The following is a 26,213-nucleotide window of genomic DNA, read 5'->3' on the forward strand; positions in this document are numbered from 1 at the left end:
TGAAAACTTGTCATGAAAACTTCTGAGCCCTCACATTTAACATGACTTGAATAGGTAAAAAAACCTGTTTTACTAGCCCTGGGAGTAGAATTTTGCAGAGATATATGAGTATCTGCCTCATCTGGTGTTTTTCCTCTGGGGTCACTAAACAAGGGCATGATTTTTCTACAGTAGGTGGAACGGCCAGAACCCGGGACGTTTCCACGTGTATGTAGTTAAGGAACTGGGTATGGCCAAAGTTAGAGCACTGGGTTCAATGAAAAGTGAAATATATGTGCACAGAGCACATAATCTGCAATATTTAGCAATCAGCCTCTCAAACAAATAGATGCTGCTGATCTGTAACAATCTAAACAGGGTAACTGTCACAGACCAGAAGCAAGGTTTTAAAGCGTTCTGTTCCATAACAAGGTTAAAGCTAAAGGAGACCCTCGTCAGGGAGTGCTGGCTGATTTTAGTTTGTTTTTTCACAACTTAGAAAAAAAGCCAATTTTTTTTTCTACCACTAACATGCAGCCACCTCTGGATTGCTGGGGATAACTATCCTCCACAAACACGGTGCCGGAACAAGGGGTAGGAAGTGGAGGTAAAGAAAACCATGAGCCAAGTTCACATGGTAATATGATTGTACGTGCTGGAATTTGGATAAGCTGGCCCACCACAGGAGTGCACGCACACCATGGGACCTTTAACGACCACAACTGGGAACGGCTCCCATTGACACCCCATCTGAAATACAGCTCTCCTCCCCACCACTGCACTGGGACACTGGTTTAGTAGTGGTTCCGGGGAAGAGCACCCTCCGTGTCCTTTGGAAGTCTCCTGTGCAGAAACAGACTCAGCCCACACCATTTAGTTGGTAACATCCAGAAACACCACATAGCCTGGGACCACATGGCAATAGGTGCGAGCTTTCAGCAATGAGGACATAACTATGTCATGAACTGCAGGAAGGTCGTCTCTTTAATACCAGCTTAGTTATTTACATTTGATAAACATACACCATTGCTCAACAGAGATGGCTGGTAGCCCACAGTGCTTGTGCGTGCCCGCTTGGGGGCCACATGGAATTAGGGCCCAGAGCCAAAGGAGGAAAAAATTCTACACCTCTCACAGTACTGTGACACTTCCTTTGAAGGGAGATGAGGGGAAAAGATTTAGGCAGCTTAGCCACAATCTACCGCCCCGGTGGAGTGGAAGAAAAAGGAAGAGTTGGGGAAGGAGACGCTCTAGCCATCTCACTACACTGGGAGAAACTTCTCTCCACTTTTCAGTGCTATCCTGGTGCAATAAGGATCCAAGCAGAGCAGGTCTCCTACAGCAATATTCTTCAGTCCCAGCCCGACCGGTTCAGCTCCGCGGCAGGCAGTCCGTGCTGCTTTTGCCCCCATAAGAGTGGCTGTACATGGAGGATGGAAGGGGTGCTACCAGACTGGGCATACAGCATTCACCGCTAAATGTTTTTAAAGCAGAAATGCACCACATGCAACCCCCTTCCCTTCTCCAGTTAGTGGGGGAAACACAAAACCAGTTCACTGTGACGGAGCTCAGCTGGGCGACTGGTCACCAGTGGACCTGTTCTGCATGGACCATTAAGTTAGACAAGGGATAAGAAAGCAGCGCACCCCAGCTGCACAGCAAGCCAGGAGTTTATACATTCAAGGGAGTTTTGAACATTGCTCTCCAGTAGGCAACAGGCTGGAAGATTATCCCTTAAATCCCTTGGTTGATTTAGTTGGGGTTGGTCTGCTTTGAGCAGGGGGTTGGACTAGATGACCTCCTGAGGTCCCTGCCAACCCTAATCTTCTGTGATTCTATTAAATAACCCTTTAGTACCCACGGCCCAGCCTGCCCCTTTCCTTTGGCTTTTAAGCAGCAAACATTAGAGAGAGAGAAAAGAACTGAAAATAAAGAGTAGTGGTCTCACAGTGGCAGCCCACCAAGACTGGGAACCTCCCCCAGCAAGGGTATGAGCCTTCCATTCAGAATCCATGAGAACCCTGAGGTGCCTACAGAAAAAAGCTGGATGGGGGTATTCGCTCTCTCCCCTCCCGCTCCCATCATCATCTGCAGGAAGAGGAGACAATTCCAGTTGGAAACATGAGTTTTTAAGCACACAGCTCGAGCTCTAGCACTTGGCCACTGATTGGAGGGGAACGAACACTTGATCCTGCTGGGTCAGCCTGCCTGAGCTGGTGCAGAAAGGGGAGTGGGAGGGAGTGTTACTGTTCTGAACCAAACAGGCACTAATGCCCGTTGCTAGCTTTTGGGAAAAGGATGGCCTCCGTGTTCTTGCCATCAGGAGGTCCGAGGAATGCAGCATTATGATTTTCCAGGGCAAATCCAGCCTCCAAAAGCCTTCTCCAGGTATCGAGCCACAGCCAGTGTCAGATGGTCATTGTACGGGCCTGCCACCACCTGGATTCCCAAGGGCAGTCCCTCTCTGCTCAAGCCCAGGGGGCACTGGGTGACAGGCAAGCCCAGGACATTGAAAACAGCTGAAAGAAAGAGAAGGGCAGATCAGAATAGACACAAAGTGCCCCACCTCTGGTATACCATGTGCACAATCCATTCTCACTCGGGTCGTGTGCTTTGGCATCTGGAGAGCTCACAGGCTAAGCAGTGAATTTGACCCTGTACAGACTGCAAGAAGAGTTTGAAAATATTTAAATCAAGATGGATGTTTTTCTAGAAGATCTGATTTAGTTCAAATGAGAATGAATTAAGGGCAGTTCTCTGGCCTGCGTCATACAGGTGGTCAAACCAGATGATCACAATGGTCCTGTCTGGCCTTGTATTCGATTAATCTAGGAATAAGTCAATTTTAATGCTAAATCTGCATATTGTAAATCCACTGCTAGGCAGAGGCTCCAATTGCCACTAAACTGTGTTTGTCTCAGAAGGTCAAACTACTGCCTCCCATGCGATGACAACAGTCATGCATCACCGCCACAGGGCAGCAAAACGTCATGACATCAGGAGGCCCTTTTTCACGATGTTCTAAATCTGTACAGTGTCAAGTTGCTCCAAAACCCAGTTGTGCCGTAGTGCAACACTGAGACACGGACTCATGGCCTGGGAAAACCATGCAAAATAAAGCAATGGGGCAAATCCCGGACATCTCAGGATGGATGGCAAGTTTTGAATGTTTGCTAGAAAGGGGCACATGTAATACAGCTTTAACGTCCATCCTTTAAAGCAGAATGAAGGAGCCCAGTTTAAGTTCCTTGGTACGAGGGTTCCTGTACTAATGCAGTTACACGTCTGTCAAATGGCCATCAACAATTGGAGGCTCAGAAATGCCACATGGATTTAAAATGTGATTGTAGACACTGTCCATCACTGACAGAGTGATGAGAAGCACCTTCCATATGCTATGCCTCCATTAGCAGGGTAAGTGCCCCAGTTAAAAGGTCTTGGAGAGTCATCAAAGCCACTCTCTCTACACCCTTGGCAACCTGGATACGGTGTTGTTTTCGGATCACACATATATGGCTCCTTTGAGGCAGAAGCAAGAACTCAAGAGTTCATCGCAGAGATCAGTGGGTTTCTGCTCCCACTCTTCAAATAACTGGCAGATGCAAGGGAAGTGCCCCTGCTGGATATCTGCACAAGTCTCCTGATGCTCAACCAGAAAAATCACATCTCAGCATGAGCCCTGCAGGAACATCTATACTGCTGGGGCACCTAGAGGTTCTGAGCAGGCCCTACTGTGCTAAGCAGCACACAAAGGAGTGAAACAAACACAGTCCTTGCTCCAGAGAACTCCCAGTCTAGGATTACTGGGCCAAGGGACCGCCAACACAACAACTGCTTGGTACCAACTGCTTTGTAGCACAAATGAGAGGCACAGCACACCCTGTCACAGACTGTGATTGCCACTGCTGTCACATTCTCCAGAGTGAGACAGCACACGGCTAGATCACCCTCTCGAACCTGGGAATACATTCCCCCTCCCCCACATTTTTACAAAAAAAATTCTCATGAGCTCTCCCCCCTCTTTTTGATATGCTTTAGCTATTGGGAACAGCGTAGATCCTTGTTTAAAACCCTTCCGAGACAGTGCTATGCTGATCCCATTACTTCTGGCACTGCTGTGATTGCCAGCTTGTCCCCTTCTACTCAAGGGCTCCACACCCAGAATGAGTGCTGCTCACCTGTGTACGCAAAGTTGAAGGGCATCCCCAAGGGCAAGTAGTGCTTAGGTGCCACTATGGGGTGGGAAGGGTACAAAAGCAACCCATCAGTCCCCAGCAAGTTCACCATCTCTGTCCGCAGGCTCTGCCCCATGCTCACCAGCTTGGCATTTCCACTGGGGTTGAGTTTCATCAGCTTCTCGGTCAGTGCCAGAGCTACAGGACAACAGCAAACACACAGGCAGCATTACAGAGAGACAACCAAGAGACAGCATGTCACTCAGTGTTGACTCCTTTACAAAGCACCTTGGGCAAATATCCCAGAGCACCTTCTTGGAGAGACTAGATACAGGAACACGGGAATTGCTCTAGGAGTGGGTTGGAGAAGACCCCATGTACCCCGGGGTACATGTTCCTAGACAACTTAAGGGATGATTAAACGCGATTCTCCCCTCCACATTGATCAAAGAACGTGGGAAGATTATTATTAACTCCATTTGTTACATGTGATGGCAAAGAATTCAAAGTTGGAGGGCTTTTAATAGCTATATGTGAGGCACCTGCAGCATTTTTCGGTCCGTTTATTTTAAAGAGGACCATCCTAGGACTGAGTCAGAAAGAAAATGCTCCTGTCTTCTCACAGTACCATTGGGAGAATGTCATCCCCTGCTCCCGCCCATTGAGCTGTGTTCCCAGAAGCATGCACTCGCCCAGATGAGAAACCGGAACAAACAGATCTTTTCATTCTCTAATTTCTAGAGGTTATCTGGTCAATTCTTCCCATTTCCCACAAAATCTGCCAGTATGGGACCGCACCCTACAGTACACTGTCCAGTGTTTTATCTGATACAGTTTTAAATCACTCAAGCAATAGGGTTTCCACCATTTCCCTCAGGAGATTATTCCACAGCCAGATAAACTGTAGGACCTCAGTATTAGGAAGTTATTCCACTTACTTTTTCCTTTGCAAAGAATCGACCCTAAATAAATCCTCTTCATCCTTAGCGTTTGCATACTTCAAATATTTGAAGACACTTACTATGTATTATTAGAAATAATTCGTAGCTGCCTTGAGCCCCGAGAGAACCAAAACCGGAACGAAGAGGCAACATTGGCCCAACAGCCAGAAAACAGAATTCCCCCACAACTCCATACAATAGCTATGTTCTACTCAGTCCTAGGCCACAAACATACATATCCCTTAACTCCACCAAGTGCTGTCACATATGGCATTGCACATGCTATACTATGCATATGACCATTTATAATGCAGCCATATTTTGTGTGGAATATGGCCACTGTATCAACAGCACACAGCTATTGTTTAGGACAGGATGTGAAGGGTACCTTTTTCAACTGGAATGGCAGGGGAGGAATTTAAGGAGGTAGAATGTATTTACCCAAGTTGGAATCTGGTCAAACAATCACAGTCTTACCCAGGGATCTTTGATGAGCACAGCTGATCAGGACCTTAGTTTTACATGATTCAAAGGGAACAGTGTTGCCTTCTGTAACAAAAACACTTCTTCTAATGCTCAAGTGTTCCTTAAAAGTCTCCCATCCAAATACTGACCTGGCCTGACCTTACTTAGCTTGTGAGATCCTATCAAACCTCACCCAGAGTTCCTCACCATATCATAGCTGCAGGCTGTAAATTAGGATTATAAACAGAAGGGAATTCATTTTAACTTGGATTTATTTATTTTTTTAATGGAAAGACCCATTAAATGAGATGGCTCGACTTTACCAATGGCAGGAATGGTGTGCAAAGACATCCCCAGGAACCATTTCATCAGCTCCCACAGCGGCCATACGGGTTTCCCATGATCCCCAAGCAGGTCTGTGAACAGCTGTGCTTCCTGTAATTAACACACACATCACATCAATGTAGTTAGTATGGAGGGAGTGGTAGGATAAGAGAAAGCTCTGAATCCCTCATTGCCAGCAGCATTATCACAGTCATCAGATCATCTGCATTCTCTTGGAATGGGAGATCAATGATTATCTACATTCTCTGTGCAGCAGGGTGGGGAGACTGCATACTGAACCAAAAGTGACCAATCCCCATCCACAGCTGAAAAGAAAAGTATTGTTAAACACAAGACTCTCATGAATCATGGACAGGCTTCTCGCACGCTGCTAAACCAACTCACAGGGCCCCACATCCAGGAGAAAGGAGGAATAGAAAAGGTATCTTTTCAGCCTGGCAGGGAGATTTCATACTGGCTGTGGGGCGATTCTCATCGGCAAGGAGGAGGCTTCTGCTGGTGTATTTGTACCCGATGCAATAAGAGGGGCAGAAGTAAATATTTTCTATGGATGTTCACCATTTTTGGAAGAATATTAGTGCTTTTGTCTCTGGACTTGGAGAGGAGGAAGATTGATAGGATGGGGACATGGTAGGGCTGCTTGGGATTGTGCCTTTCAGGGAGATGAACCTTTTTGCTATTTGCATACGTAGTCCAGTGAGTGTGCTGTGGGATTCTGACATGAAATACTGTGGTACAGTGCGTGGAGCTCAGGACAGGCACTAAAGAGAGTCAGAAGAAATAAATGAAATGAGTGAGAGAGAAGACGGACACCAGTGATCTAAGCAAAGCAGAGAGCACGTAGGTATTAGAATACAAAAGCTGTCCACACAGACCTGCCATTGAAACTTAACACTAACTTGCAGCACTTTGACCACCGTATGCTGGCTAGCACATATATTTATATATCATCCACATCATATATACAGTAGTACACATTAAGTGTTAAGCACAAATATCATAGCAGGTATATAACCTAACAAGGCCTATACCTATACTATAATCCTGTTCACTTACGCTACCCCATAGCACCCTGCATTACCTGAATTAAGCCTTGGCTTAAGTAGACAAAGCTGCCAGGATCAGGACATATGAGTATTTTACTATAGCAGCAGGTAGGGAGTAATTCTCACCGACCACTACTGGAATGTGCCAAAGGAAGAGGACAAGATATAGGATTGTTCTACTCCGGTGCAAACCGAGAAGGTACATTCACGGACCAGAACTTGGAATGCTAGTATCCAAAACAAAGATAAGGAAAGGAACAGAACAAGTGAAGGAATGGGGACACACTGACAGGGTGAATTTTAGTGACGTATAAAGAAATGTGTAAATTGTAAAATCACCTTTATAGATACTACCAACTGAAACATATAACTCTGGCAGCAGACTTTCTGCGCAAGATGAATGTAACAATGCTGCAGGGGACTGTTTCCTGGAGACGGGTATTGTATAGAACCTTTATCCTGGACTGTATTTTTCTTGGCTCATAGCAATAAGTCTGACTGACACTGGTTATTTGGTCTCTTGAGTATATTTCATAATAAACCAAAGTGGGGTCAAGCAACTGACTACAGAATTTATCAACAGCATCTTTAGTTTCAGTTCTGCCCATCTCCACTTCCCAGCTTTGTTAATGCACCTCAGCTCTGCTGCTCCTGCCCTGGGAGTTGGAGTGAAAAGAAAGCAAAGCAGCTAGGTAGAAAGCCACCTGCTCAGCTGAGTTTGTAAGAACTTGCACAGAAAAGGCCAAAGCAAGAATGCTAAAAGGTGTCCCTCATCTGCTAGGTCACTGGATTTACAGTCACCTCACTAGTGGCTGAAGCAAGAGATAATAATTAAAGTTATTGAAAGATACAGATGTAAGTGAAGCATGAGACAGTGGAAGAAGAGGAGACGTGCAGGGGGATCCAGAACCTATCAAGCATGTCCATGTCCCTCTCGCTGTATTGGCAAAGGACAGATTCCTCTCTGCTGCAACATGCTTGTGTCCTGGTCGGAATCACACGCACCTGCCCATCACTGCCTCGGGAAGACATCATAGCAGACCAGATCTGGAAAGCGTACTTCATCTTGTGGAACGTTACGTGCTGAACTTGGACCCCAAGCTGAGTCTCCAGGTGCTCCACCACCTTACGGAAATACAAGGTAAGAGCGTATCCACCATGTTGTGTGATATTTCACTGCTCTCAGAAGGATCTGAGTAAAGAAAAGGTAGCTACAGCCTGTGGGCCAAACACAGCCCAGAGAGTTGTCAAACAGGGTGTGGATCCACTCTGATTTTTATTAGTTAGCTGGGTACAAACAAATCTCAGGCATGCAATTCTCCATATTCAAGGCCAACAGCTGGAGTCTGCCCCACTTTATGAAGATCAACTCTTCCTAGAAAATTCCCAATGCAACTCTCAACTGAATATCTAGCATCAAGGGGACCAGAACAGAGCAGGACTTTTTTAATATAGCCTCTGTCATCATCAGGTACAGCAGAACACTCTAATAGGCAATGATTGTGTAGGCAAAAAGGGTAAGGCAATGTACACACAGCTGTGGCTCACACCCACCCTTCGATTTTATAAACATTACGTTTTTATGACTAGTATTACAGCTCTTTCCCGTCTACGGAATCCCAAAGGATCTCTACAATATAGACAAGGAGACTTTTGGGCAGGCAAAACGTAATGATCCAAACTGGAATTTGGCAAGACCATTGGACAACCTATTCTTGTCTAAAGCACTCATGGCTCACCCTGCATGTAGGACTTGTCCAAAAGGTGAACATCAGAACCGTAAGATCTTTATGATTCTACATAAACTGGTACTAGAAATAAGTAAAAAGCTCCCATCTGAAGGACAGACCTAAGCAGCAATGTCCTCGCTCTGTGCTGCTGGGTCAGATCCACCTCTGAATGATGTTTGCAATAGGTGCCACGCTGCCCGTATACAACTCTGACAAAGCATTACAATCTCAATTGGTAACACCCCTTCCTCTGCGTGGAGATTGACAGTGATGCAAATTGCATGGTAGTTTTATAATATGAACAAACTTCCACTGGAGATTAGATAGTCAGCCAAATTCGTTTGGTTTACGACCTGCATCATAGCTAACCTCAGGTCTCCTGGCCATCATGTTTTTGATTCCAGTGATTAGCATCCCATTCAAAAGTACCAGCACATAAGGACCATGGTGCGAGGGGATGGAACAGGCATCGGGAGAGCAGGTCAACTCTTATACACCTGACTCCCTGAACCCCCCCCTCTAGGTTTGTTTACAATGCTTCTCCCCATGGTACCCGAATGCCTTAATAACCAAGTCTCTCTTACCTTTTTCTGGGCCTGAAGAATTTCCCTGTCCACAGGGGACACGAAAACTGAGCCCCCATCGTGCTCCATGCAGTAGAATTTTACTTTCTCCAGTGACACCTCTTCATCCAGCTTCAACCTGCGGTGGAAGAATGATACTGGGATCACAAGTACCCATCTCTCGCTGTTCCTGAGATGGAAACACTGTTCACACACTTGCTAAAGTTCCTCAGGACATTACACTACTTCTGTCATGTTAGAAAGGAGATGGTTGAAACCGACACACAAATACTTTGGTGTCTGGCATTAAGTACATCTGGCTGCTTGCCTCAGTGTCACACATGGTCACTGGGTCGGCAGGTTCCACATTTCTCTTTTAAGAAAATCTTGGTCTCCCAAGATGCCTTTCCATATTAGATCACTAAGTCCATAGCAAGCATTAGGAACAGCATTCAGCATGGGCATTGGACAGCTAGTGTGGGGGAAGACACACAAGTGAACATGGACATGTAAAAGAGACACGTGCAGCAACAAGCCAGTACAGAGGCAGAAACAAGGTAGAAGATTCTACAAGATTTCCCCCCACCCTTCCTGTTCTCACCACTGCTGCCTCTGCAGAAATAACTCTGGTCAGTTGGAAGTCTGTGCTGTCAGACTTTCCAACTCTTCTCCTCCATGCAGGAAAGGGAGGCCTCAGGGAGCAAAAGCACAGGCCCACAACTGGCTAGCGTGCCTCTGTCAGCTGGAATGAAAGGACTATACCTCAGTGAGACAGTGTGGGTCATGGCAGCTGGGATGAGATGGAGTGGCTGGTAAGAATCTGGCCAGGAGGGAGGGAGCAGTAACCTGTAAGATCCTGCACAGTGACTCTGCGTTTGTTTTAAAGCCATTTCCCACGCTCTGCACCCTGTGAGAAGGGCTATTCAAGCAGGATATCTCACCCCCACCAAAACTCTGCAGGAGAGGACTCCCTGTGTGATGCTGCAAATAGAGAGAATGTGTACAGCTCACAATGGGGATGAACGGGGTCAAGCCTACAGCACTGCCACACAAGAGACCTGACACAGAGACTAACCCAGGTGCCAGGTGACGAGCTGGCACCACTTCTGAAGGAGCAGCTTGGACATGCAAGATGCTGTAGGTGCTGAAAGGTTTGTGTCCCGGAGTTTCCCTATCAAGCCATAAAGGTTTCTGCAAGCTGAATGCTAAGACTTCCCCTCTTGGGCGACTATAACGAGGCTCGTCCACCAGGTTGTGCCACTTGCTTAACATATGGCACAGGACGTGAAGCAGGGGAGGCTCACATCTCCTTGCTACAATTATTTGGCCTACTTTATGCTCCCTCCACTTCAAAATAAGGGAGTAAACAGTAACACAGCTGCTCCAGTGTCTCCCCGATTCGTTATTCAGGACTATTAGGAAAGCTTTTGGATCCAAAAGGAGTAACCAGAAATAATCAGATTTATGCCTTGCTGGCCCCAAAGTGGTTGAGCTCAATGATGAGTGTCACAAAGTGATAAAAGCAACCTACTTTCTGACTCCAGGCCCAGCCATGACCCTCAGCATGGGCTCCAGGTCCTCAGCATAGCGACACATGGGACCCGTGCACAGGAACGCTGTCCGCACCCCCACAGCACTGGGGAATTGACCATCATTGGGGACCACCCCTAGAAGTGCAGAGGCACAGGCATTAGTCATCGCACGGCAAAGTGAATCCTTGCAAATACAACTTCAGCCAGGGTGACTGTCACAAGGGAGCTGCCATCCCATGAAAAGGCAAACCATTGCTTGGGATTCCCCCATGGGAGAGCGCTGTTCACATGCGCATGTGATTCGCATGCCACTTGGGGGAAAAAAAGCACACAGCTGAAACAGAGCAGAGCAGCAGGAATGCTAGCTCATCCAGCCACTAAGTTATCTGACAAAACTTCGCTGTAATGAGATGCTCACAGAATAGTGACCTGCTGCTGCTACAAGAACACGAAGCCATTTTGTTGCTGAATAAGAGACATTGAGCCTGACAATGTCCTACTGAAAGGATTTGGTATCTAGTGTGTGCCAAGTCTGACCTCATCACACTTTCCCTGAATTTGACTCATAAGAACGGCAATACTGGGTCAGACCAATGGTCCATCCAGCCCAGTGTCCTGTCTCCTGACAATGGCCAGGGCCAGATGCTTCAGAGGGAATGAACAGAACAGGGTAATTATTGAGTGATCCATCCTGTCATCCAGCGTCAGCTTCTGGTTTCTAAAATAAAGGAGACAGGGTCAGGGTCTCTAACTTCTCAGGCCAAACTCACCTCTGGTTAACTCCACTAGCTTCCAGGGGCTTACAGCAGGGAGGAATTTGGCTTCCAGTGTCCAGCAATAAGCTAGTACTGAAAATCCTCTGTCAAAAAGATACACACACGTCACAAGGGAGGCCCCAAAATACTTCCCCACATGGGCTAGCCTGTGGTTACCCTGCCAGTGGGACAATGTCCAGCATCACTTCTGATTGCGGGGAGAGAAGAGGCACACACTCACTCCTGGACACTTGATACCTGTGGTGGGTTTATGTCCAAAAACTCCATTGAAGAAAGCAGGCATCCGAATGCTGCCACCGATGTCTGAGCCTACCCCGATTATGGAGCAGGCAGCTCCCAGGACGCAGCCCTCACCACCTGCAGGAGAAAGAAAAGCAGACACTTGTCACTTTTCCCTATGCCAGCAGCACAGTGCTGCACTCACACTCACTGCTGTGGCAGCTAGCTAGCCCATGGTAGAACAAAGGAGCTCTGCTTGCTCTCCCTGCAGATAGCAGCAGAGTTTAAGGCCACAAGGGACCGTCAGATCACCTAGTCTGACCTCCTGCCTATCACAGGCCATTAAATTTCACCCAGGTTCCCCCATGTTGAGCTCTATGACTTTATTTAGACTAAAGCATTTCAGTCCTCAGGAGACTAAACTGTTGGTGCCCAAGGCAGAGACCAGGAGAGACTGAGATGCCACCCTTGCCCGAGGCCGTGCGATGGGTGATTAGGTGAGATATACCCAGATGAGCCTGACAAGTGATACACACTTCATGCTGCAGAGGAAGGAGAACCATCCCTTGGTTCCTTGAGGAAAACTCCTTCCAGACCCCAAATCTGGTGATCAGTTTAACCCTGAGCAAGATACTCCAGCCAAGCATCTAAAAAAGCAGATTCTCTAAACTTCAGGGCACTGGTCCACTGGCATGGCAGCAACGAGCCCGGACAGAGATAAAAGCAAGGGAGGAGAACCTGCGAGATTTCCCCCCATCTATCCTGCTCGGTCCACAGGTGCCTCTGCAGAAATAACTCTGGTCAGTTGGAAGTCTGTGCTTGCATGCTGTCAGACTTTCAGCCTCTACTCCTCTATGGAGGATAGGAGTCCACCCAGTCCACGTGACCCATTTCCACCTATGAAGAATCTCTGATGCTTCAGAGGAAGGCAAAAAAAACCCAAACAAAACCAGAATACATCAGTTGTGCATGGGGGGAGGAGGAGGAGGAGGAGGAGGACACATCCCTCTTGACCCCTGCAGGCAACTGGCTGAAGCCTTGAAGCTTGAGACTGGATTACAGTTATTTAAATGCAGAGCTGCAAGTGTTATCATAATACTGAGGGCAATGCAGGCAATCACCCATTCACACCCATTTTCAAAAGGTTGTAGGAACACATCCACATCATCACACTTCCTGTAGCGAGCAAGTAATCTGGAGACTACGCCACCCACAGGGAGAGGTAACTGGGGGCTGGCTTCACCTACCAGACTCTGGTTCTGCTGGTGCAGTTTCTCCAGCTCGATCTGATATTAAGCTTACCAAAGATCATCCACCCTCAGGGTTTTTTTGTGGTTACAAGTGCCTCATAGCTTCAGCACAGAACAAGCACAAAGTCTTATGAGGGCTCAATAAATCAAGACCTTCCAATCCTCCCCTAAGGATTGGGGCCCTCCGTGGACCGGGGTCCTGGCCATTTGCTGGATCAGGCAGAAGGCCCTGAGTCATTTAAAAATCAGGCTTTTATCCAAAAAAAATTTTCTGTCTATTCATCACTGGAGAATCCAGTCTGAACCACTCTGAGCATGCATATCCTCCCCTTTGGGGAGAGGGGGTGGCTTCAAGGGCTAATGCCAGAGGAAGTTCATTAGCATACCCCATCTCTACTAGAGAAGGTACAGACAATACCCCAACATCACATGCACAACTGCATTTTTAATGCAACGTACTCCACAGGTATGCCTCCTAATTCAGTAAGGTTTAACTTAATCCAATACATTTATCTTAATTCCATAATGTTCATCAGGATAGTATAGGCTATTGTCAGCCTATCACAATGCCCAATTGCCAAAACACTCCCCTTTGAATTTCCATTGGACCAGATTGCTCACATGCTATATAACAGCTACGTGTGCACTAACCAGTTAACCACCTGCAGAGCTTTTGAAGTAAAAATGGTCAGCAAGAGGAATTTGCCACACTCATCTGGGCGTTGCAGTATCAGCTTCCTGCCAGGGGGCACGGCTTACCTGAGCTGCCACCCACGATCCTTTGCAGGTCATATGGGTTGTTGGTTCTGCCATAGACGTTGTTGCTAGACTCATACCACATGCACAGCTCACTGCAGTTGGTTACACCCAGTGGAATTGCACCAGCTTGCTTTAACCGCGACACCACCAGAGCATCTGATGTGGAGATCAAGTTGCGACGGGTAACCAGGCCAGAGGTGTTGGGCATCCCTATGATGACAAGATAAAACCCGATACAGTGAGTCAGAGATACAATAACAAGCACACTGAGATTACAAACTATGCCAGTGAGAGATCCTGGGGATGGGTGATCATTCCATATGCTGCCAAGTACCAGAAGCAAGCCTCATCCCCATGAAATAACAAATGGCTTATCCTGCTTCCATCCCCAAAAGACCAATACTGATTTCTAGGCGAGATTACCAATTCCCCAAATCCAGAGAAAGCATGCCAGGTACCTCCAAATCTCCTAACAATCATAGAATCATAGAAGATTAGTGTTGAAAGGGAGCTCAGGAGGTCATCTAGTCCAACCCCCTGCTCAAAGCAGGACCAACCCCAACTAAATCATCCCAGCCAGGGCTTTGTCAAGCTGGGCCTTAAAAACCTCTAAGGATGGAGATTTCATGGTTGGGTCCTCATCCCTCCCACCCCAGGGGAGAGGAAATCTTTCAAAAATCCCACCTTGATGCTCTGCTGGGAACAAGACTGCTATGCAATCTGTGTCTCAATCCTGATGCAGCTGGGAGAGAACAGAGAAGAACATCTCCTTCCTATGAAGGGCTCATCAGCTGAGATAAGCAATAAGATAACCTTTCAGAACAGTACCAGGACACCAGTTAGTAACCTGCGGGGAATGTCTTTGCTATTTATTTTGATTAGCAAAAGGGCACCTAACCCTGACCCCTCACATCATTTCAAATAAAACAATTGTAAAAATATTAAAAGATCAGAATGAAAAACAAAATCTAACCAGTCAGTAGCCTACAAAACGTAAACAAGCCAGCTAAGTGCACACAACAAAAATATGCCACCCCAGCCTCATATCACCTGCTGCTTCTATTCAGTGAATAACCTAGTTAAAAATCCCCTGGGCAATCTGCACTTCAAATGGGTTTGGATCTGCTTACATACACTTGGTGTGCTCTGCACACTCCAAGGTTCCATGCATGGAAGGAGAGCAGAATGGCCTCAAAGACATCTACTGGGCACATTGGAGAGGATAAATGCAAAACTGATTGCCATATTTGGGGTTGGGAAGGAATTTTCCTCCAGAGCAGATTGGCAAAGGCTCTGGGGGTTTTTCGCCTTCCTCTGTGGCACGGGGCACGGCTCACTTGCTGGTGGATTCTTTGTACCTTAAAGTCTTTAAACCATGATTTGAGGACTTTAATAACTCAGTCCTAGGTTAGAGGTTTATGACAGGAGTGGGTGGGGGAGGTTCTGTGGCCTGCGTCATGCAGGAGGTCAGACTAGATGATCATGATGGTCCCTTCTGACCTTACAGTCTATGAGAACAACTCTTAGGGACGCAAGTGAGCTCATTTGTGAAGTTCAGCTACACGGGTATTCTACAATTATTTACAGACACCTGTAAAACCGAAGTGCCGGGCAGGATTACGCCTCATCTCAAGTATTTTTAATATGCCTATCTAGGTATTAAAAGGAAACTAACTGAACAATGATCAGCAGAAATGATACAGACCTGAGCTGAGTGGCCAATGACTAGAAAATGAGAAATTAGGCTACTGAGGCAAAGAGAACCTCAATGCAGCTGAGTGTGGGGAGGGGGGAGGTATTGAGATGGCACTGAAAACGATGGAGTAAGAGGAAATGAAGAGTGGTGTGGGAGAGTTCTCAAGAGCAGAAGTGGGTCTAACAAGAGATATTATCTCACCCGCACTGTCTCTCTCGGGGTGAAGTTGGATTCAGTTTACCTGGCCCCCTCTGCCAAAACCACCACCCTTGTGAGAATGGAGCAAAACGAAAACAGGCTGCCAAGTAAATCCAAACAGCGCCTAGTGGCGCTTGTGTGAAAACGCACCATGCAGCGCAAAGGCCTCCTTGACCGTGAAAGGAATCCCCAGGAAGGGAAATTTTTCCTGCAGGGAATCTTCATCTCCAAGGCCCTCCGAGAGCAGTTTGTCAACCTGCTGGGCCTCCTGAAGGGCTGCCTTGAACCTGGGGAGGGGGGGGAGAGGAAACGGTTGGGAAGGAGAGGGAGGGGAGAGAAAACTGGTCAGTCACCTACTGGACTCAAGCCAACCTCCAGTCCATCCCTAACCAAATCCCAGCCACCATCTGAGTGGGCTGATCTGCCCTTTAGGTAGGAGTGGTCAAAGAAACAGAAGGACTTGGTGAAAAATAAGAAAGTTAGTGTTTCAGAAGCAAACAGGCTGTAAAGGAAACAACATGACGCAGGCCATTACTCATTTCCCTGCCCCATCACAATCCCTTCACCATGGTGAGCCTCTCTCTGGCTGGCTCCTGAACGTGTCTGTGCACTTGCGAAGACACAAGACTGGGAGTCAGGAAATCTGGGCTCCATGCTCAGCTCTACCACAAACTCACTGTGTGAGCTTGGCTGAGTCCCTCATCTGTACAACGAGGAAGCTGGGGTGGGGAGTTCATGAACATTCAAGTTGTGATTCTCCGAAGAGGTATGCAAGTACAAGGCGACTGGCCATCTTATTTCAATACTTTTACAGTTATAGATCAGATTGCTCCCACACACTGAGTGACAGACACACACCAGAGATTGGTAACCTAACCGGGTAGTTCTACTTTTTTCAGAAAATAATTGAATACTGTATATGTCCTATCTATGCAACATCTTTAGGGCAGACACACCTGCAATTAAATAAATTCACCGCTAGGTGGCAAATATAACATCCATTCATCCATAGCTAGCAATGGACTAACCCAAATTTCTGTGTTTCTTCTGCTTGTGAGTCTGAAAAAGGGATGAATGAACTAGTCCCAACAAATTAAAAACCAACATGAACTCAAATTCTGAAACAAATCAGCTGCTTCTGTCTCCTAGATCCATTCGAAGCAGCAGAATACCAGGGAGACATGCCATTCTCATGGCATTTCCAGCATCACTAGAATTAGAAAGTACCCAAATTCTCATCTGGAAGCTTGTGTTTGCAGGACTTCTGTGACTCAAATGATACAGAAAAGTTCTGCCCATCATTATTGCAAGTAATCATTCAGTTAGAACAGAGAAAGAAGATAACTTACACACACATACACAGTCATAAATGTTAAAATAATTAGACTGATCTAAAACTATTCTAGCTTCTGCCTGTGAAAGGCAAAAAAAACCCCATTCATATTTTTAGTCTCTTCTCTGTCGCAAAGGTGTACAGGGAGGGTAAGGAGAAATATCTGCAAGAGGCTCATTGAATTCAGAGTTGGCGAAAAAGGCATAAGGTTGATACCTCTGGAGGCTGATTCCTCTATTTATCCATGGAAACAATGAGAGCATGCTATGAATGTTAATTGATTAAACAGGTCTCTGTGTTTTATGAACAGAAAGGACTCTGTCTTGTATTCCAATTTTCTGATCTGGAGAATGGTTACTGACAATTACATGGCTCTGTGCACATTACCGGACTATTGACCAAGTTTAATTACTTGCTAGGTGTATATTGCTTATAGATGTCAGCAAAGAAAGTACATACTAAGAGCAAGAAGACCAGAGCTCCTCCACCTATCACAACCTCTCCGAGGGTCAGTGATGATCACTTTCACCTAAAACTATGGGTTAATCTTGCAGTGCTAACATGGTTGAAGCATGCAGAACTGATCTGTTGCATAATAAATCATGTCTGGTTGACAAGTCACTCGTTACTGATGTACCCCCTTCTCCAACAAGCATGATGGTGGGTGGGGGTGGGGACATTTGGAAAGTGGAAAACCTCACATGGATGCTGGTTATCTTGCACTGTCGCCGATCATGTCTTGTACCAGCTGCTGAACTGGACTATTCCCCACCCTTTCCCTGGCTCACCTGTCCTTGACGACTGCATTGATGAACGGGTTTACCTCCTCAATCCTCTTGATATAAGCCTGAACAACATCAGTGCATTTCACCTGCAAAAGACAACAAAAGATACCAGCTAGGACCGAGCTGGACAGCGGGCAAGAGGGAGGCTGCTGGTCGTCAGGATGTTTGGGCAATTAGAGATCTGAGAAAAGGAGAAGAGGGAACTAAACTACCTCTCTCCTGGGACCCTCTTTCAGCTCCCTTAAGCCCCCATACATCACAGTTTCCTGGGTGGCTGTCACTTACCTCCTTAACCACTATACTTCCTCCAAAACACCTGGGAAGCCCAGTGGCCATTTCCCTGAAATACCCATTCAACTGAATGGAAAGTCAGGATCTCTCCATTACAAATTCAATACATAAGGATCAGTCAGCCATTACAGAGATGTAGCCACATCCAAGAAGGTGGAAGTCTCGATACAGATCACTCAGCAACCCCACACCACAGATCAGGATAAGAAGCATATCCAGCTTAAAATGGCCTGGGCCATTGATAGAATGCGGTGACCAGGGCTGGAATTTAGCCAAGACTCTGAAGTTTACGTTCTTGGTCAGGCCAAAAGAGCCACAGATGCTTTCATAAAAACTACTTATGTGTCCACGGCACACTTCCCCCATCTTCACCCAAAGGCTCCCTAAGCACATTGCAGATTGCGTATAGACAGATTACTTGACTGCCATGCAAATGCAACCACCTCTGGGGAGGAATGTGATAGCCATATTGCACCAGCCACATTTACAAAACAATTTAGGGCAGGAAATGGAAAACACCTTCACTTAATGACAGCCACAGTTCACAGCTTCAGTTTTTCTCATCTGAACGACAGCACATCCAGTAGCACGGCACCCCTAACATTGTTTCAGGAGGACACTGTGTTCAATATTGAGTTAGGGGGAAAATACCCCTACTGACTCAACACAACCAAAAATACATTGCTTAGCATTATTAATTATTATTTCTCAGTTTAAATTTAAAGAGGCCCTGACCAGAGATTTATGTGATATTAAACCAGAGCAGGCAGTCTACCAAAGAAAACTAATCTACAGTTTGGCCACCCTTCTTCATATATGATTATGCCATTTATGTTTTCATACAAGATGTAAAAGTTCTGGTACAAGAAGGATTATGAACTGGGTGATTTTGTAGAAAGAAAAACGAAACAATGACATTTTAAAAATACATGTAACATTGTTCCCTGTAAGTGTTGCTGACTTAATTTTCACTGCATGTAGCACTCTCAGTTATGCAATTATATTATTTAGATGTAAGCTTTTCATGGCAAGAATCTGTCTTTTCAATTATCTGTGAAGTGTCATGCACACCTATGGCAATGGAGGAGAAGTAAAAATATATAGTACTATAAATATACACAGAGAATATGCATTCAGTTGGATAATAGGTAAAATACCCAGGAACAATTAAATGGAGTCCCTCTCCCAAAGTTTTCACTTTCAAGGCAGAAAGGTGCTTTACAGGGAATAGATTGTATTTAGTTATGGAGGGTGCATGTCACTCCTTGTCTGTCATGTACTAACGTTGGTATAGAAAGGCAGCCATATTCTACTTCAGTCCTGGCTCATTTCAGTATAGTCAAGTAATCTAATCCCTGCCCTAGTTGCTCATAAAATGCATCAGGATGATAGGCATAATTGTAGCATTTCAATCTAAATGTACTATGACTTTACACTACACCTACTATCTCCTTAGGCAATCATGTAACTCTGTTATAAATACCTACTCAAGTATTCATCCTCATAAACCAGAATGACTGCTTCATAAAGTACACACAGACATACGCAGGACTAGTCGCACAGGAACCCTGATTAGCCTGCTGCTCTGCTCTCCAACAAACACATGCTTAACTTGAATCTTTTTATGAAAAGATTGGAGTTTGCTGCATCCTGAGAAGTTTAGACCAACCCGGAAGAATGCTACCACCATAGAATATAGACCTTCTGACATCTGTGCATGCTCTGGACTTCCACTTTTAAAAGCACAGATCAATGCAATTATGCACATGATTGGTTATACAATTTTTTATTGGTGGGAACAGGCCAGTTCTGATCTTCATCAGACATTTCACAACATTCTGCTAGATCTCTAACTGCATCCACCGCTATAGGGATCATAGTGTGTGAAAGAGACACAGCACAGATTGTATTCATGACTGACAATCAGGAATTTCAATTTCTAATCCTAGCTCTGCAGAACTGGACAAGTTACTGAGACTCTCCAGGTCTCAGTTTCCCCAGTGAAAAATGTTTACTGACCTATCCTGCAGGAGTTTTGGCATAATTAATGTTTCAACTGTGCTTTGAAGGAGTAGGGTTATACTGCTGCTCTTAGAAAATTATTACATTATTACTGGCAGGTCTGTACCGTGGGAGATTACAGCTATATTGCAGAAACTCAGCAATGGGTCAGTCAGTGTATGCACAAGATTCAGTTTACTAGCTAAACCCCTGTTTAAGATTGCATGGCTGTTTACATAGTACAAGTTGAAAACACATGCACCGAGGGCTTAATTTGTGCCAGTTTGCCAGGGCTGAGCCCTGGCACTTCTGGGCTTGGCACTTCATAGACCCGGCACCTCTGGGCTTGGCTTGTCAGTTATGAAAGTAAAATGTACTTGAGCCCCAGCACCTATTTCATTACAAATTAAGTGATTGCATCACTATTACATCTTAGGGAAGTGGAAAAACATCTCCTTCTGAAACAATATTCTGATCATTCACTTTAGTATAAAATGTTGAAACCTTCATCTCATCCACAGACTAGCGAATGACTAACATCAGAAATATTAATCTCAGAACTGTGTGTACAGACAACTTTTTGCATGTTAACAAGATCAGATGTTCATTACACATCAATTGTTACTGATGTGGGTTTCTGTCATGCATTAATGAAGCCTCCAGTGCTCAGTGTCACAACCCCTCCTAGAGGATAGAGAAACATGAGACTGATCATAAAAATGAGGGAGATGATTAGGGCTACTTTCACACCAGATTGTGGCCCACTGCATCTTTAATACGGAGGTATGGCCTACAGCAATGCCCAGCAAGCAATGCTGAATAAAGATTAATCTTGATCCAAGCGGAAGCTATATTAATCTAGATGAATCATAAAATTGCCTGATTGGGCATGTCTACATTGCAATTGAACACTTGCGGCTGGCTTGTGTTAGCTGAGCTGACTTGAGCTTGCGGGGCTTGGCCTGCAGACCTGTAAAACTGCAGTGTAGACATTCAGGCTGAGGCCGGAGCTCGAGCTCTGGGACTCCACAAGAGGGGTGGTCTCAGAGCCCAGGGTTCTGTCCGAGCATAGATAGCATCCTCACTAAGTGCTACAGCTGCGTCACTGCAGCGCTGTAAGTGTAGACCAGTGGTTTTCAACCTGGAAGTTCAAAGACTATGACTAAGGAGTCCGCAAAAGGTGACTATGCACATGAAGTTTCAGATCCCAGAAAAGGCATTCCGTTTTTCCAATCAAAAAGTATGTGAATACCCCCACCTCCAGGTGGAAACTCAGAAGTCTTGTCATTACCACAGAAGCCCACACTTTAGCTCCCTTTCTCACACTGCATCAAATGCTAAGCTGAGCACATACAACATTTATAGCTGAATTCGGTTCAGTTGGTTTTCAGTCAAAGACTTCTACAGTAGGGGTCCATGAATCAAAAGTTGAATTTGCAAAGGGGTCAGTACCTCCATTCAACATTTTTTACGGGTCTGCAAATGAAGAAAGGTTGAAAAACATCTCTCAGAACTTCCTGTATTTCAAGGGTTATTATGCCCAGTGGGGCTACCCAGTGTCCTGACCAGGAGAAAGAGAAGACTTGTTTTTCCAAGGCCAATCAGTACATTGCTAGAGGGAAAAGTGAGGTCTAGTTGGGAGTTTATGGAGCACCCCAGGCATCCCCGGCTGCCATATAGTATGAGCCAACAGGCTCTGATCAAGCCAGCCAGGTATCTCTCCCCCCAGCAGATGCTCGAGAGGATCTATCAGAAAAGAGGAAGATGGGAGAATTAGTCCTTTACCAAAGGAGAGCACACGCGCTGCCTCTGGATGGCTCCTGGCAAATGTGGTCTGAGCGGGAACCTGGCACCCCTTGCGTCTGTCATCCTCTGCGGGTGCTGCGAGAGGAGCCCAGCTAAGGGAAGAAATGGGGCTGCCCTCACTCAGCACCCCCCCATCCTACAACACGCCTTGCACTGGGCCTCCCCGCCTGCTACCCACAAGGTGTATGCAGCACCAGGTATACAACGGGTGCTCCCCCGGCAGGGTATGATGCCAGGATAGATACAGGATTTCCTGCACCCCCCGGGGGCTGGAGGGCGCAGCAGTGGGGCTGTGCAGCGGGTCCCCCCCACCTGGGGGTGGCGGGCAGGGGCACAGCGGGTCCTCCCCCCACCGGGGGTGGCAAGCGGGGCGGGAGCGGCGCACGGGCGGAGGGAGCTGGGCAGGGAACCCAGGAGTCCTGTGCCCAGGGCTCCCCTCCCGGGGCCCAAACTACAAATCCCGGCAGCCCCCGCGGCAACTGGCGGAGCGAGGCCCCGTCCCCAGCTCTCTCTTCTCTCACCTTCCGGCGGCGGATGCGCCGCGCCAGCTGCACTGCCGAGAGCAGCAACAGGGGTTGGCCGGGCGGCGGGACGCAGCGCGCGGGGGGCGCCCCGGCCTGCGGGGGCCGCGCGCGAGGGCCGGGGGCGAGCCCCGCGGAGGCGCACGCTGCCAGGCTCAGCAGCACGAGGAAGGCGCGCGACAGGAGCCGCAGCAGCAGCACGAGGCAGCGCTCCGCGCGGGACAGCACCATAGCCAAGTAGCGGAGGCAGAGGGAACCCACAGTGCAGCGCGCGAAGCGGAGTGGGCTGGAGGCGAGGGCAATGGCTGGCACCACCCCGGCAGCGGCGCGGGGATTGGGAGAGAGGCGGAGAGACACGCCCCCAGTGCTCGCCCCGCCCCCAGGGCGTGTCGGTTGGTGTTTGCGCCCTGAGCGGCGGAGGGCAGGTCGCAGCGGGGGGGGCGTGTCCAAGGCCTGTCAGGGGGAGGAGCATGTGGCTGGGGACGGCCCCCCCGCCGTGTCTAAAACCGCAGACCTGCGCCTCGCGGAGGGACGCGGCCAGGAAGGCGGCACTGGAGCCTGTCTAGAGTAGAACAAAACCCGGAGCGAGCGGTTTACAAATAATCGATGTGGGGTTCTTTGTATCGGTCTCCCCCCTCACCGCGCTAGGGGTCACATCCTCCAGTGCTTCCCCCCAGCCATGAGGGCTAGAAACATTTTTAAATGGAAGGTGAGATTCTCATAACCACCCGAATCCAGGAGCTGGGGCTCTGAGCACCAAGTAGCACACAACACATGCTCACAAAACTCGCAAGCGTTGTCACCAAGGCAAAGAGGTCCAGTTTGCAAAAGAAATACTTGAAAGCACGACCTGCATTGATTGACCGGTTGCATCTTAAGCACTTAGGACGGAAGAATCCCATGCTCTGCTACGAACTGGGGACCGACGGGCTAGGCAGTTCTGCAGAAAAGGACCTGGGGGTTACAGTGGATAAGAAGCTGGATATGAGTCAGAAGTGTGCCCTCGTTGCCAAGAAGGCTAATAGCATATTGGGCTGCATTAGTAGGATCATTGCCAGCAGATCGAGGGAAGTGATTATTCCCCTCGATTCGGCATTGGTGAGGCCACATTGGGAGTATTGTGTCCAGTTTTGGGCCCCCCACTACGAAAAGGATGTGGACAAATTGGAGAGAGTCCAATGGAGGACAGCTAAAATGATTTGGGGCCTGGGACACATGACTTATGAGGAGAGGCTGAGGAGACTAGGTTTATTTAGTCTGCAGAAGAGAAGAATGAGGGGGGATTTGATAGCGGCCTTCAATTACTTGAAGGGGGCTTCCAGGGAGGATGGAGCTAGGCTGTTCTCAGAGGTGGCAGATGACGGAACAAGGAGCAATGGTCTCAAGTTGCAGTGTGGGAGGTCTAGGTTGGATATTAGGAAAACCTTTTTCCCTAAGTGGGTGGTGAAGCACTGGAATGGGTTACCTAGGGAGGTAGCGGAATCTCCATCCTTAGGAGTTTTTAAGGACCAGATTGACAAAGTCCTGGCTGGGATGATTTAGTTGGGGTAGGTCCTGCTTTGAGCAGGGGGTTGGACTAGACGACCTCCTGAGGTCCCTTCCACATCTAATATTCTATGATTCCATGATGCCTTCCCACTCATGGCTCTAGAGAAAGATTGGGGGTGGGAGGACAAAAGTCCCAAAGAGAGACTACAGAGCCGAGGGGGAACCTTGACATGAAGGAGAATTCATTTCCTTATCAAGATGTTTTATGGCTGCAAATTCCACAAGTCAGCATTTGTGCAGTCAGGAATTCACAGGAAACACACACTGGGAAAACACCAGTGTTTTATGGAACAAGAGTAAACCTAGGTCTCCCAGGAGGGATAGTCTTCATCTTGATAAGAGTCTGCTAAAATATATCTGAGAGCCAATAGCCTTGCCCTGCTTGAGGTATTGAGATATGTGACAGATGCAAGGCTTTGGAAACAGACTAACCAAAGACTGTTGTATCAGTTTTATACATGTTTTATGTATCTTTAGTTTAGGGATTGTATTTAGGGATGAGCTATATAGGGATTGTATTTAGGGATGAGCTATATAGGGTTTCCTGCACAAACTAACAATCCTCAAGGTCATTCAGGCCCCTAACTCCCCCTTGGAATCAATGGAAGTTAGTTAACTAAATATCTTTGAGGATCCAGGCCAAAAGTCACTGGGGGACAATGAAATCATATCCCTTCTGCAGGTAACAAGTAAGTGGAAGGAAGTTCCACCCCCTGGAGAAATACCAGAAACTGGCTTGATCTGCTTCAACAAGCTTAAGAACGCAAAGGACTTGACACTGCATAAAGTAACCACGTTGTATGAGGACATTCTGGCCAAGTCACAGCTGTCCTGATGCACTGAAAGGCTGCTTGTGTAGCTGCTCCCCTCCCGTAGACATAATAAAACCATCTCAATGAGCAGTGGTAGCTGTTGGCAGGAGAAGTGCTGTGCACACTGCCACTTATGCTTGCAAAACTTATGTTGCTCAGAAGTGTGCGACATAAATAGTCGTGTAGACTTGGCCTCACACTCAATACAAGATCTGACTTGAGATTGTGACCAAGAAGGACAGGCCCTGCACAAATAGCCTGACATACTTTAGTTCTTTCAGGGTCTCCACATGGAAGTACTTTACTTTAGGAAGGCTGGCTGGTAAGTGGATAACCCTGTCGTTGCCCCTGGGAGAACAGGATGGCAGGTGCTCAGCTAAAGTCCGACTTGCTGAGGGTATCACAGTGGATTGCAAGAGGCTGCAGTGGTGGTAATTTCAACTCTCCTCTACTGCTGTCAGACTTGGGTGAGCTACAGAAAACAGCTGAAAAACCTGGAACGCCAGCACTAGCACTTTCTCCGGAAGATCCTCAACATAAAGTGGGAGGATCGCCATACTAACATCAGTGGGGCCCAAGCATAATTTTTTCAGGCCCAGTACAAACTTTAACACAGGCCCCCTCCCACACACATACCCATGTGTGTTGCACCATGGGCCAGGCCTCTGGGCCCCAGTAAAGCGTGCCTTTTTCCCCCCCATGTGGGGGCCCTGAGTGTCCTCATGGAGGCCAACATCTTCAGTGTTGAGGCCCTGATTATCCAGGGACCAGCTGAGGTGAAGCAGGCACTGTGTGCGCATGCCTGATGCACGCCTATCGAAACAATTGCTGTACGCCCAACTCACCAAAGGAGAGAGGAAACGAAGGGGAAGGGGGGCAAAAGAAATGCTTCCAAGACGCCCTCAAGGCAAACATCAATAGGGAGACAGCAGCCCAAGACAAGGCTAATTGGCAAAGATTTGTCAGAGAAGGAATGACCATATTTAAGGAAAATCATCTCACTTTGCTTGCAGAAAAATCCCAGAAAAGAAAGGACAGACAACGGTCATGTAGCAATCGTGACTCAACCCCGCCTTTCAACATCACCTGCAACATCTGCCAACGAGTCTGCGGTTCAAGGATCAGATTCTTCAGTCACCAAAGGACTCAAAAAATAAAACCCATTGCAGAGATCATCCTCGCTGATGACGGATTACAAGAGGCTGCAGCCTAAATCCTCGGTCTGGACTGGAGGGAGAAGGTTGCAGATCCCACGCCAAGATAGGTGAGATCTAAGTGGCGTGCCCACAAGGAGGCAGGAAGGACTCAGAGCTACAGTTCTCAGCAACTGTGGTAAGTTTTCCCCAAATTCTGCATTTAAGTTCCTGCCCTGCCACAAAAACGTCCAAATTATTCAAGAGAAATGGAAGAGAAATGTTATTTAGGGTCAATTAGACAACATG

General features: G+C 47.2%; 1 protein-coding gene across 1 annotated transcript; it reads right to left on the reverse strand.

Moving 5' to 3' along the window:
* Nucleotides 1-942: 942 nt before the first annotated feature.
* FAAH2 (fatty acid amide hydrolase 2) lies at nucleotides 943-22,656 on the reverse strand. Its single transcript, XM_067549790.1, has 11 exons — nucleotides 22,412-22,656; nucleotides 17,796-17,878; nucleotides 15,825-15,961; nucleotides 13,781-13,990; nucleotides 11,790-11,909; nucleotides 10,776-10,911; nucleotides 9,266-9,383; nucleotides 7,957-8,076; nucleotides 5,884-5,995; nucleotides 4,158-4,352; nucleotides 943-2,498 (listed from the first exon to the last, which is right to left on the reverse strand). Exons 1-11 carry the CDS (start codon nucleotides 22,640-22,642, stop codon nucleotides 2,323-2,325), a joined length of 1,638 nt encoding a protein of 545 aa, XP_067405891.1. The 5' UTR covers nucleotides 22,643-22,656; the 3' UTR covers nucleotides 943-2,322.
* Between the last annotated feature and the right edge of the window lie 3,557 nt (nucleotides 22,657-26,213).

Source organism: Emydura macquarii, unplaced genomic scaffold, assembly GCF_026122565.2.
Source record: "Emydura macquarii macquarii isolate MOO-44397 ecotype Brisbane River unplaced genomic scaffold, CSIRO-AGI_Emac_v2 contig_1253, whole genome shotgun sequence".
Taxonomy (NCBI): domain Eukaryota; kingdom Metazoa; phylum Chordata; order Testudines; family Chelidae; genus Emydura; species Emydura macquarii.